The sequence below is a fragment of the Notolepis coatsorum genome (assembly GCF_963971535.1).
Source record: "Notolepis coatsorum genome assembly, chromosome: 3".
NCBI lineage: Eukaryota > Metazoa > Chordata > Actinopteri > Aulopiformes > Paralepididae > Notolepis > Notolepis coatsorum.
Genome location: NC_140167.1, coordinates 3,850,409 through 3,864,332, shown reverse-complemented (window position 1 = coordinate 3,864,332; position 13,924 = coordinate 3,850,409). Strand labels below are relative to the sequence as shown.

At 41.5% G+C, this 13,924-nt stretch overlaps 1 protein-coding gene across 1 annotated transcript in view; it reads left to right on the top strand.

Moving 5' to 3' along the window:
- The window catches only part of LOC311225517 (calpain-1 catalytic subunit-like), a 64,768-nt gene that overhangs the window by 16,708 nt on the left and 34,136 nt on the right, over nucleotides 1–13,924 (top strand). Inside the window, exons 8-13 of the mRNA XM_084310833.1 lie at nucleotides 2,257–2,331; nucleotides 5,479–5,639; nucleotides 6,052–6,218; nucleotides 7,476–7,487; nucleotides 11,896–12,104; nucleotides 12,739–12,787. Of these exons, the coding sequence (XP_084166959.1) occupies nucleotides 2,257–2,331; nucleotides 5,479–5,639; nucleotides 6,052–6,218; nucleotides 7,476–7,487; nucleotides 11,896–12,104; nucleotides 12,739–12,787 (673 nt within the window). The remainder of the gene's footprint in view (nucleotides 1–2,256; nucleotides 2,332–5,478; nucleotides 5,640–6,051; nucleotides 6,219–7,475; nucleotides 7,488–11,895; nucleotides 12,105–12,738; nucleotides 12,788–13,924) is intronic.

Genomic DNA, 13,924 nt, shown 5'->3' with positions numbered 1-13,924 from the left:
ACACACATGGACACGCCTTCAAGAGGCATTCAGCTGTGGCTATGCAGCTTCCTCAAAGGTCACACTAGGTCGCAGACAGCCAATCAACACATTGATGTTTTTTCCATGGTGTTGTCTTTTCAATCTCCGTGTGTCGTCTCCATTCATCATAGCGAATGCATTTGCGTCAATTCAAGCAGGAAAGGGTTAATAGTGGTGATGATGCCTTCCTATTGAAACCGGTTCTGTCGTCGTCGTCGTCTTGTCTCAGCCTGAACAAAAGCCTCGCTGTGGCTCACCAGGCCGCTGTCACGCAGACAACTCGTATCTCCAAACGGGTCACCTTTTGCAGGGATTCATATAAAGGACTTCCTTTTTTGAAAACAACGCCCCACGTTCCTTTTGGAAGTGTCTCCATTGTGTTTTTTAAGTAGCCCTTTCACTGCCAGACTACCAAAAATGGTTAACCATTCCACTGCGACAATACAGAAGGTTAACCATTTCACTGCCACACGACAAGAGGGTTAACCGTCTGTATAGTGTGGTAGTGAAGGGGTTAACCTTCTGTAGTGTGGTAGTGAAGGGGTTAACCTTCTGTAGTGTGGTAGTGAGAGGGTTAAAAGGGATTGGTGGTCCCGAGGGTTGCTGACCACACGGGGGACTAGAGAAACGTTCATTCAGAGTATACAAATACAGGCGCCATGTTGGAGATAGACGGTTCTGGTCCGACAGTAAGACCATGGCCCCATGCCTGCAGGGAACCACAGTACACCCTGGTATGCAAATACAAGAGAAGTATGTTGTGTACAGTTTTAATGTATGCATATTAACAAGTCTCTCATTAAGCTGGGCAAAGGAAAGTGCTCCTAAAGTATAAAATAAACAGAAAATATAAACAACCAATGGACAGAAACGGAACAACACGTAAAAAACAAGCAAGGCAAGAGTCAGAGTGAGTCAGGGAAGGCCAGGCGGTGTAGATGGGTTTTGAGTTTAGATTTAAAAGACTCGATGGCTGCGGCAGATTTGATGGACGTGGGGATGCTGTTCCAGAGGCCAGGGGCTGCGACAGCAAAAGCTTGCCAGTTTCTGATTCAGAGCTGTAAGCCCTACATTTAAATTAAATTGATTTGGATGTAATAGCTCAAACAAAAAATTATATGAGTTTACAAAGTCTGTCACTAATTCATTGTCAGTGAAGCAGGCATTCTCAGAGTGTCGCCCGCGGGCTATTGGCGGCCCTCAGAAATGCCCACAACATCCTATAGGTTGTCCTCGGACGGGCCCTCCATCGGTGCTTCCAGTCATCCCGATCCTCCATGCATCTGGCTTGAATACATGTGTTAAATTTGATCTGGTTCCAATACAGTTTTAAACCAACCTACAACATCACACAGTAGTTTGCTTTTAAGGAGGCAAAACTGCTAAAAGTTAGTAATGACACATTGTTGAAAGCTTGATAGGCTGCTGGTTGAATGGCACGAGACCTTTGTGTTAAGGTTTTTAATCAATTGTTGTGTCCCTGAAGTGAACCCTTGCAGTGGACCAACGCCAAAAAGTGTCACTATAACATCATAAAACCAAAGTTCTGATTTCCAGCCTAGATAGATAAATAGATAGATAGACAGACAGACAGACAGACAGACAGACAGACAGACAGACAGACAGACAGACAGACAGACAGACAGACAGACAGACAGACAGACAGACAGACAGACAGACAGACAGACAGACAGACAGACAGACAGACAGACAGACAGACAGACAGACAGACAGACAGACAGACAGACAGACAGACAGACAGACAGACAGACAGATAGATAGATAGATAGATAGATAGATAGACAGATAGATAGATAGATAGATAGATAGATAGATAGATAGATAGATACTTTATTAATCCCCTTGGGGAAATTCAGGTATCCAGTAGCTCAGTCAGTTGACAATAAAAAGCGATAAAAAGGACAACCAATACAACAAACAAACAATGAAGGTCAGCGCTGACGTTTAAAAAAAATTCCAATGAATAAATAAATAAATAAATGGTGAGCACTATTGCACAGTGTTAAGTAAAAAAAATTATTAAAATCAACTGCTATATAAAATTACAGTATACAAATTTAAGAGGATTAGATAGGTGTACAGAGATCATTCGAATAGCACAATGTACATTCTGTTTTAGGGTTTTGTTTTCCCTCTCAGAACAACACATAATTGTGTAGAATGACGTGCCTTGAGTGTACTTTGTCATTGCCTTGATTCATGCTGTGTTTCCAGGTCCCCTCTGTGGCAGATGGTGAGCGCTGAGGAGCGGGACGCGTGCCTCACCGTGGGGGAGGACGGGGAGTTCTGGTGAGCAGCGCCGGCTTCCATGTAATCATTAAGTTTCAAGGTTCAAGTTTGTCACGTATAAGGTACATCATGTATATTACAGTGAAATGCTTGGTTCTGTATGAGCCCCTGAGAATGTGCTTCATACAGTAAAAAAGTAAGTAAAAGAGGAATAACGCTATACAATATACAGCCAATATTAAAGCCGCTTTAAGGAAAGAACAGATGTGGTTCTTGCAGTAGTATAGTTTAGATATAGTAAGTATAACATAATGACGGAGGTAAAATTGTATATTGTATAGTAGTGTACATAGGAACCAGTGCCTTCTCAGGAATTTAGCATGTCTATTTTTATCATGCTGCACATCTTATGTCTTACCTGTTTACCTTACCTTATTATTGTATTATTGCACAATCGATGCGGGCATGACCACCCGCATTTCACTGTATGTCCTGGTATGTATGTGACCAATAAACCTCTTGATTCTTGATTCTTGAATATACAATACAACATACAAACTAAAGTACAACCTAAGTACAATCTAAGTACAATGCAGTGAAAAAGGCAGACAATGAGGTACAAATGCAGACAATGAGGTACAAAAACTTTTTTGAGCAAGGTGCAAATGCAAATGAGGTGCAAATCTCTTTAATAAATAGATAAATATAACGTAGTGTTAAAGTGTCTAAAGTGAGTTTCAAGGTGAGTGTTTGTTTAAAGTGAGTGTGTGCATGTGGATGTGTGTGCAATGAGTGTAGATGGATGGGTTGATGGTGTTACATCATTAGCAGACTCAAAAGGCAATACGTTCCCAATGTGTTCTACACACGTTGCACATAATGATGTGTGGACAGACCCAGGAACCAGGGCAGTTTGGTGAGTTTTGTGAGTGTAAGTGCTGCCCTTTGACTTTTTATTAGGAATGTAAGACACAGACACTCTGGCACCAGCTGGAAAGATATGCACACTAATAAACACGTTGACCGCCGAGCGCTTAAAGGAACAACATTATGGGATATACCATCACCGTCTCCCCCCCGAGTCAGACAACAAGATAGATGCCAATCTCCCCTCTCTGTGCGTTCAGTAAAAAGCTATCGTGAAGACCCGCCCTACTCTGCCTCTGATTCGCAGACTGTGGGTGGGGGAATGTGATTGGACCAAAGCAGAGTCACTCACAGACAGTGGCTCCAGTCACTAATAGTTGCGATAGCCGCGGGACTGATTCTTGTGTATTTAAAAGTACTGCCAATGTAGCCTTCAGGTGATCTCCATGGATAGAATCAGACACGCTTTGTTTCTAGGCTACTGGCGTCTGGCGCATGCCTGTGATGTAAGCAGTACGCAACGAGAGCCTTGACAACCCTTTCGTCATAGTTTTATGCGGTTTGACAGTTTAGATGATAGCGCAAAGGTTTATCGTTTCTAGGAATTCCACCCAGGAAGGTGGTCTCACTTTTTTTTGCGGATTCACCTGCTAGCGTTTCCGTCTAAACAGGGCCTAAATGAGAGGAAATTAGTATCTATCTTCTTGAAGATGGTAAGCACATTCCTCATAATGTTGGTGTGTTCCTTTAAGGTCACAGTCGGGTTGTATTGTTTCTTAACTGTTTTTCTTTCTTTCTTTTTTTAATTGTATTATCTTATTAACATTACGTTAACCACTTATTTTACAGCTAACTGTGTTCATCCTGTGCTCATCCTTGTTCTTGATTAAAGATGGTAACTAGAGGGCGGCCGTGTAGCGCAGCGGACTAAGCGTCTGTCTACCACCGCAGAGACAGTGAGATCTAATCCGGCTGTCAGCGGTGCCTCCGGCTTGGTCGGTCGTCCATACTGACACAATTGACGGTGTCAGCGGGTGGAAAGCCGGTGGGGTGGGTCCTGGTCGTTGTAAACAGCGACTCCTACAGTTCGGTCGGGGCGCCTGCTCAGCGAGGGAGGGAACTGGGGGAGGTAGTGTGATCCTCCCACGCGTTACACTTCCCCAGTGACCGTCAAGTGGGGGGCAAATGCGCTCAACGACCAGGAAGGGCAGGGGGGAATTGGCATAACGACTAAATTGGGATGGGAGAAAAATACAGAAAAATAGGAGAGAAAAAAAAAAGATAAAAGAAAAAGATGGTAACTAGAGGTGAATGAAGCTAACTGTGCTCATCTTTGTTCTTGATTAAAGACGGTAACTAGAGGTGAATGAAGCTAACTGTGCTCATCTTTGTTCTTGATTAAAGTCGGTAACTAGAGGTGAATGAAGCTAACTGTGCTCATCTTTGTTCTTGATTAAAGACGGTAACTAGAGGTGAATGAAGCTAACTGTGCTCATCTTTGTTCTTGATTAAAGATGGTAACTAGAGGTGAATGAAGCTAACGGTGCTCATCTTTGTTCTTGATTAAAGATGGTAACCAGAGGTGAATGAAGCTAACTGTGCTCATCTTTGTTCTTGATTAAAGATGGTAACTAGAGGTGAATGAAGCTAACTGTGCTCACCTTTGTTCTTGATTAAAGACGGTAACTAGAGGTGAATGAAGCTAACAGTGCTCATCTTTGTTCTTGATTAAAGACGGTAACTAGAGGTGAATGAAGCTAACTGTGCTCATCTTTGTTCTTGATTAAAGACGGTAACTAGCGGTGAATGAAGCTAACTGTGCTCATCCTTGTTCTTGATTAAAGACGGCAACTAGAGGTGAATGAAGCTAACTGTGCTCATCTTTGTTCTTGATTAAAGACGGTAACTAGAGGTGAATGAAGCTAACTGTGCTCATCTTTGTTCTTGATTAAAGATGGTAACTAGCGGTGAATGAAGCTAACTGTGCTCATCTTTGTTCTTGATTAAAGACGGTAACTAGAGGTGAATGAAGCTAACTGTGCTCATCTTTGTTCTTGATTAAAGATGGTAACTAGAGGTGAATGAAGCTAACTGTGCTCATATTTGTTCTTGATTAAAGACGGTAACTAGAGGTGAATGAAGCTAACTGTGCTCATCTTTGTTCTTGATTAAAGATGATAACTAGAGGTGAATGAAGCTAACTGTGCTCATCCTTGTTCTTGATTAAAGACGGTAACTAGAGGTGAATGAAGCTAACTGTGCTCATCTTTGTTCTTGACTAAAGACGGTAACTAGCGGTGAATGAAGCTAACCGCTCCTCCTGTGCCCTCTACACTACAGGATGCCCACGGAGGACTTCTGTGCCTTCTTCTCCGACCTTGACATCTGCTGCTTGTGTCCCGACTTCCTCGATGGCAACTCCTCCTGCCACTGGAAGTCCTCCTTCTACGACGGCCGATGGGTGGCAGGGACCACCGCTGGAGGCTGCATGAACTATCGAGGTAGATACGATGAGATAAGATGAGATATTCCTTTATTGATCCCCTCTTGGGGAAATGCAGGCATCATAGCAGCATGGGGGAGGGGGGAGGGGAGGTACAGGTAGTAGATGACGTGATACAGGTCACAGAATTATAGTACAGTGGAGAAGTACAAATAAAAATAGAATAAAAAATAAATAATTTATTTTTATTTTTTTTAACCCTAACTAACCTTACTGTCATGCACTTGTCCTAATAAACTAACCTACACTGTAGCACTCAACACTTTGATGAACATTGTTACTCAGCTGATAGAGTTGTGCCCTTCCTGATGACTTGTCGTACAGAACTTGTAAGTCGCTTTGGATAAAAGCGTCAGCAGCTAAATGACTAAATGTAAATGTATAGCAAAATGTTCTGTTGTTTCTCTCAGACAGTTTCTGGACCAACCCTCAGTACCGGGTGAAGATCGACGGCCTGGAGGGCGGCTGTGAGCAGCAGGCGGGCGACAACAACATGCTGGTGTCTCTCATGCAGAAGCCCGACAAGAGAAACAGACGCCTCGTCAAGAGTCTCCACATCGGCTTCTCTATATTCGAGGTGAGCGGGACACTTTATTAATAATAATAATAATAATATAATACGTTAAATTTATAGTGCACTCAAATCTCAGCGTGCTTACAGGGTAAACACATAGACTTTAAAAACATAGGCAATTAAAAAAAAAAGGCATAAAAACATAGAAAAAAGGGATAAAACACACAAGGCATGTATAAAAAGGTTAAAACTAAGAGAAGGCATTTTTGAAGAGGTATGTTTTTAGTCCTCTTTATTTATTGGCGTCTGGGGGAGGGGGGGGTGAGACATACTGGACCAGTAGGAGTTTATGAGGGACCAGCCGGAGGGGAGGGGGGGTGGGGGGGGGGGGGGGGGGGGGGGAAGGTAAGACGTGCGGGACAGGTTGACAGGGTGTGCATTACCAGAAGGAGTTTATGAGGGACCAGACGGCTGCTAGACAGGAAACTACGAAGTGATATAAATAGAAGTTGACAGGGATCCAGTAACGGCTGGGTACGAGGAGGAACTGTGTTTACCAAGAGATGTGATAAGATAAGATAAGATAAGATAAGATAAGATAAGATCTGTCCATACGATGCCATAACCCACACATCTCTCATCATATTTCATATTTCACGCAAAACCTGGTGGATACAGTAGTCAGCCAAGGTCCTGTAGTATAGTGAATGTTTTTCAGTCAAAGATCGACAGTGTAGATTGAGCTAAGAGATCGATTGTGTAGATTGAGCTAAGAGATCGATTGTGTAGATTGAGCTAAGAGATCGATAGTGTAGATTGAGCTAAGAGATCGATAGTGTAGATTGAGCTAAGAGATCGATAGTGTAGATTGAGCTAAGAGATCCACAGTGTAGATTGAGGTAAGAGATCCACAGTGTAGATTGAGCTAAAATATTGACAGTGTAGATTGAGGTAAAACATCAACAGTGTAGATTGAGCTAAGAGATCGATAGTGTAGATTGAGGTAAAACATCAACAGTGTAGATTGAGCTAAGAGATTGATAGTGTAGATTGAGCTAAGAGATCGATAGTGTAGATTGAGCTAAGAGATCGATAGTGTAGATTGAGCTAAGAGATCGATAGTGTAGATTGAGGTAAAATATCGACAGTGTAGAAGTGTACAAGTTGTGTTTGGTTGAAGATTGGCAAGGCTTATGGGTATTGTAGTAGTTACCATGGAAATGAGTAAAGATTACGATATAAAACACTCCTTTATAATATTTATTTTTGATAATTCTGCATTTGAACTAATATTTGTCCCTTCTTTCCCTGTGTTCCTAGGTCACAGAGCAAGTAAGTAAATTTTTTTATATCAAGTAAATCAAAATCTTCTAATTCTCATCAATAATTATTTCTCATCTACATTATGGTGCGACTGTAATGTAGACAGTCTGCACTGTACAGAGCTTTTCAGTGGAATGGCTGTGTTGTGAGGAAACATCTATAACTGAAGTTGACTTCCTGTTGGGTTTGTTGCTGTTTCTGTTAACTCAATGGCCGCCAACAACGATTTAATACGTGTTTGTCCGCCAATCGAATAACACCAACCACGTATACGTTATTTGATCGTTATTTCTTTTATTCGCTATTTCCAATCGTTATCCATCCAGGGAGCCTGTGTAACCATATGGAATGAGTCTGAGATCGCAAAAGCCCAATACCGCCGCCTGGTGGTATGCGGCCGATGTTGCACTCCATTTGAGACTCTGTGTATGTGGCTGTGCGTCATTGAAATTCATCCAGGCGGAGTTTTCTAGTTGCCTGGATCGAGGGCTCTACCTCGATCGCATTGAATAGTTTTCGGGACCCCCGATTCATTATGCTGTGGGGGGTCGTGACCCAAATGGACATACGATCTACCGGATGGCAATCAAATAATTGGAATATTCTTTTTGGAATTTCACCGGCCACAGGTAAGAGCAATTTAACGTCAACTTCAGCTTGATCGTGCCTTGTTTTCATAGACATTGATCGCCCTGATCAGCGTATGCTGTTGTACTAACGAATGCCGTTATTGACAATCAATTAATCAGAAATGACCCCCCCCCCCTCCCTTTCATGCATTCATGATGGAACATAATACAGATCATATGCATTTGAGTTTTTTATTGTAGCGTGTATAGGGATGAAATGCCAATGGATTAAGTATAATATGCGTCGCAGCCTATTACTAGCCTCCCAGGAATGACCATAGACCGCTCTAAAACCATACTTATATTCACCACGGTATAAAACGGGAATGTATGGATGGAAAAATAATTTCTTTTTCACATCTTGAACGATAGATACTCGATGTCAAATGGGCCATATTATTGCATCCATAGCTATAATATATATTAGGGATGCTCGATATTGGCTTTTTTACCGATACCGATATTCCGATATTGTCCAACTCTTAATTTCCGATACCGATACGATACCGATATCAACCGATACCGATATATGCAGGGTTTCCCCCCAAAAAAAACGGAATAATTTCAGGTAACTAATAATTTCACTGGATGCATTCAAAAGGCTTTCTAAATGTAAGCATTATCTGTGCAAAATATGATCATTAAAAAAGTTAAAATTAACATACAAGTTGTTGAATTAAACCAACATGCATACTTTTGACAATAAATAAAATAAGAATTGGTTCTTACTTGCTTGCCTGGGTAAATAAAGGTTAAAAAAAATAAAAAAATAAATAAAAATCTTTACCGATACCGATATTTTCCGATATCACATTTTACTGCCGATATCGGCCGATAATATCGGTCGGCCGATAATATCGGACATCCCTAATATATATATTATTATTTATTACTATTAGTCGATTAGTCGACTTAGTAATTGGTCGAAAGGAGCCGTAGTCGACTGCCAACCTCTTAGTCGAATACAAAAAAAAAGAAAAAAATATATTTATAAAAGAAAATATATATATATATTTTTTTTTTATCATTCTTTCCAAAAGAAAAGAGGCCTAGAAGCGTGGCTAACGCTAATGGCACACATGCCAGAGGCTAACTGCCTAAGAAAACAGGCACAGAGGCACTGAAAGAGGATTTCACCCGTCTAATGAACACACTAGACTAGACAAATATCAAGATGTATCCATCAGTGGACCAATTGCATGCTTTTGCAGAGGACAAGAAGCCTTCAGTCGACTCCTTCAGACATTAAGCACCCCCCACAGCCCAAATGGAATGATAAAAAAAAAAAAAAATATATATACATTTTACATTTACATTTACATTTAGTCATTTAGCTGACGCTTTTATCCAAAGCGACTTACAAGTTCTGTACGACAAGCCATCAGGAAGGGCACAACTCTATCAGCTGAGCAACAATGTTCATCAAAGTGTTGAGTGCTACAGTGTAGGTTAGTTTATTAGGACAAGTGCATGACAGTACGGTTAGTTAGGGTTAGATTTTTTTTTTTTTTTTTTTTTTTTTTTTTTTTTTTAATTCAGATAATGGTTGAAGAAGTGCGTCTTTAGTCGACGGCGAAAGATTGGACGTGATTCGGCTGTCCTAACTGGGGTGGGTAGTTCATTCCACCATTGTGGGGCAAGGACTGAGAATAGGCGACTTCTCTTTGATGACCCTCCCGGAGCTTGGATAGGAGTAGGTCTGAGGCGGCCAGAAGATGCAGAGCGTAGGGGTCTTGAGGGTGTGTAGTTAGAGACCATTGACCGGAGGTAGGCGGGAGCGGTTCCCTTTGCCGCACGGTATGCTAGGTCGAGGGCCTTGAAGCGGATTCGTGCAGCAATGGGGAGCCAGTGCAGGTCCCTAAGAAGTGGGGTGACATGGGCCGACTTCGGTAGGTTTGAGATCAGGCGGGCCGCTGCGTTCTGAATGAGTTGAAGAGGCTTAGTGGCAGTGGCCGGGAGGCCAGCGAGCAGTGCATTGCAGTAGTCGAGGCGGGAGATGACTGTTGATTGGACGAGGAGTTGGGTGGCTTCTTTTGTCAGGAAGGGGCGTATCCTTCTGACGTTGCTCAGGAGGAATCGGCAGGTTCTGGTCGTCGCTGTGAGCAGAGAAGTTCAACTGGTCGTCGAGGACAACACCAAGGTTCTTGGCGGTCGGGGACGCAGTCACAGCTGCATTCATATATATATATATATATATTATACTTTATTTTTTATTTTTTGTCGACTAATCGTTGACTAACGGCACATTTTGGCCAATCATAGTCGACTATCCAAATCCTTAGTCGGGGACAGCCCTAATATAGTTATAGCCCTGCAAACAAGGTGAGCGACTGCGTAGGTTTAATGCGTTGGCAGCACATAGTCATATCCCGTTCCCGGCGTGGCAGTCATTGAGTTAATATTGAATCAGGGTCAAGAGGAACAGGTTAGCTAAATAATATACTTTCTACATCTGGATGTCCAGGATTCAACATCTCTCTCCATCAAGAATGGTCAGGCAAGATGTCACTCATTCCTCACCTGTAGTAATAGCTGACCAATCGACTGTAGTCAGTCCTAGCATAATAATAATAATAATAATAATAATAATAATAATAATAATAATAATATTAATACACTTTATTTGCACCTTTCATACAAGAATTGCGGCCCAAATTGTTTCACACTACAATTTACATATGAGCATAAAATACATCTACGGAAATGTCCGCCTGTCCCTCCAGTAGGGATGAGCGTGAGTAGAATAGAATAGAATAGAAATACTTTTATTATCCAGAGGGAAATTTGACACTGCAAATCGCTCAACATTTAAACATTTAGACAGAACAGGTCACGAATAAGAATAACAAAACAAATCAAATCAAATTGCCTAAGATAAGAGTAGAATAAAATAGAATAAAAATGGAATAAAAATATACAGTAAATAAATACAGTAAAAATAGGTCTACAGTAGGTGTAATATTGCACAGTGCTGTTTCAAAACTAAGAGTCCAGGAAGATGGTAACTGTCACTCTGTGCTCAGTGATGCAGTGAGGCTCAGTGATGTATAGTCTGATGGCTGTTGGAATGAAGGACTTCCTGTGCCGTTCAGTGCTGCATTTAGGTAGTGTGAGCCTGGCACTGAACATGCTCCTCCTGTCAGCCAAGTCTGTGTATAGTGGGTGGGAGGGGTCTGTGTGTAGTGGGTGGGAGGGGTTTTCCCTGATGGCCTGGAGCTTAGCAAGGCTCCTCCTCTCCGCCACCCTCGCTAGGGAGTCCAGCTCCACCCCAACCACGCTGCTGGCCTTCCTGACCAGCTTATCCAGCCTGTTTGTGTCCCCTGCTCTCAGTCCGCTGCCCCAGCAGGTCACAGCGTACAAGAAGGCGCCCGCCACCACCGACTCATAGAACATCCTCAACATCCTTGTACAGACATTGAAGGATCTCAGCCTTCAATGCCTAATCAATTACTCGCGTCTATGAGTAAACATGATCTTAAATTATTAATAATCTTTATGAAAAAAATAAATAAAGATGTATTATTATTATTATTATTAGGTATATATATTTTTTAATATATATTTGTTTCACATGTATGTGTAAGATTATAACTGTTTGTTGGTTTCATTAAACATATGAATGAACAAAAATAAGTTTTAATAAAAAATATATAAATATTAAAAAATATAAATTCTTTACATTATTATTATTATTTTTTTCCCCTCCACGAGTAATACACGATCACTCGAGTATAGCATGCGATCAATCGATCTGGATTTTTCTTTCAAATGTCCGCCTGTCCCTCCAGTACAGGAAGACCCGGGGGAAGTTCCCCCCCTCCTTCTTCACCAGCCAGGTGCCCGTGGCCCAGAGCAAGAACTACCTGAACGCCCGGGAGGTGATGGAGTTCTTCATGCTGCCACCGGGGGAGTATCTCATCGTGCCGTCCACCTTCAAGCCCAACGAGACCGCCTCCTTCATCCTGTCCATCCTCTCCAAGTCAGAGACACACGTCCAGTACGTCCAGCAAACCTGTCTGAGAGAGAGGGGGGGGGGGGAGAGAGAGAGAGAGAGAGAGAGAGAGAGAGAGATGGGGGGGGGGGAGAGAGAGAGAGGGGGGAGAGAGAGAGAGAGAGAGAGAGAGAGAGAGAGAGAGAGGAGAGAGAGAGAGAGAGAGAGAGAGGGAAGAGAAGAGACAGACAGACAGACAGACAGAGAGACAGACAGACAGACAGACAGACAGACAGACAGACAGACAGACAGACAGACAGACAGACAGACAGACAGACAGACAGACAGACAGACAGACAGACAGACAGACAGACAGACAGACAGACAGACAGATAGATAGATAGATAGATAGATAGATAGATAGATAGATAGATAGATAGATAGATAGATAGATAGATAGATAGATAGATAGATAGATAGATAGATAGATAGATAGATAGATAGATAGATAGATAGATAGATAGATAGATAGATAGATAGATAGATAGATAGATAGATAGATAGATAGATAGATAGATAGATAGATAGATCCACTTCCATTAATTTGCGCTACTACTACTGTACCTTATACTGACCTGTTCAGAAGATGTTCCCACGAAAGCCTAGAGAGTGAAGTCTCTTCTTGTGTTCTTCTCCTCAGTGAGAACTCTGGCGACCAAGACGAACACGGACATGACGAAGTGGAAAAGGTACGTGAGGATGAATGAATGAATGAATGAATTTATTCACACACACACACACGATACATTTACATGTGAGTATCCTCATGTGATAACAATGACGCAAATTGTGTGCATGTGCCAGGTCTCCCAAGAAGCTATTTAAAGCTTTTGGAGGAGGAGTCTGAACACAGATACAAACAGAATATAAACAACAAAACAATAACAAAAAAACTAAAACAAAACAATACAACGTGGGTAGGTTTACACACCTACCTACTAACTGACATATAACAGAGATGCATAATACAGACAATTTTATTCCTAAGTTATAATTTTAATTAGAGATATGATTTTAGCAGTTCCTCTTTCAGTGATTTTTTAAAGGTTTTAAAGGTATTAGTCATTTTTTAGATTTTCGTCAAGCTTGTTCCAGATCTGTGGACCCCTGCATGCTATGCTTAGGCTAGCACAATTGAGCCTTCTCCTCTTGCCAGATATAAGATGCTTATTTCTTGTGTTGTGGATGTGCAGTGGTTGGCAGACTGGGACAAGCTCAGACAGTCTGTGATTCATGTTGTTGACAACTTGATACATAATTGATGCGTTTTGATGAATGTTAAACTCAGCGAGCCTCAGGAGACCAAAGCGATGGAACAGAGGCTTTGAGGGCGCTCTATACCCGGACCATGACAGCACTCGTAGTACCCTCTTTTGTAAGCTTTCTAGTTTCTTGAGATGGCTGGGGTATGTGTTGCACCATATGACATTACAGTAATTAATGAGGGGTTCAAACAGGGTTTTGTATAAAGTGAGAAGGGCAGGCAAAAACTGTCTCCCTCTTCTAGGGTTGGGTACCATTCACATTTGAACCAATACCGGTACCCAACGGTACCTTTTTTCTGTGCTTTAGTCTCTAAAAATGTAATCTACCTACCTCAGTTGTAAAACAAAATTCCAAACTTCAAATTATTTATTATCATTATTATTTATTTAGAACAATTTGTTAATATATACGTGTATATATATACACAGTTACACACACACATATCTTTAAATAAAAAATTATGTTTTACAAAATAACAAGTATAAAACGATTAAACAAACCACTCTAGCAGCAATGAACTATTATGCGGAACTAAAAGGTACACATCTATATATTTAAAT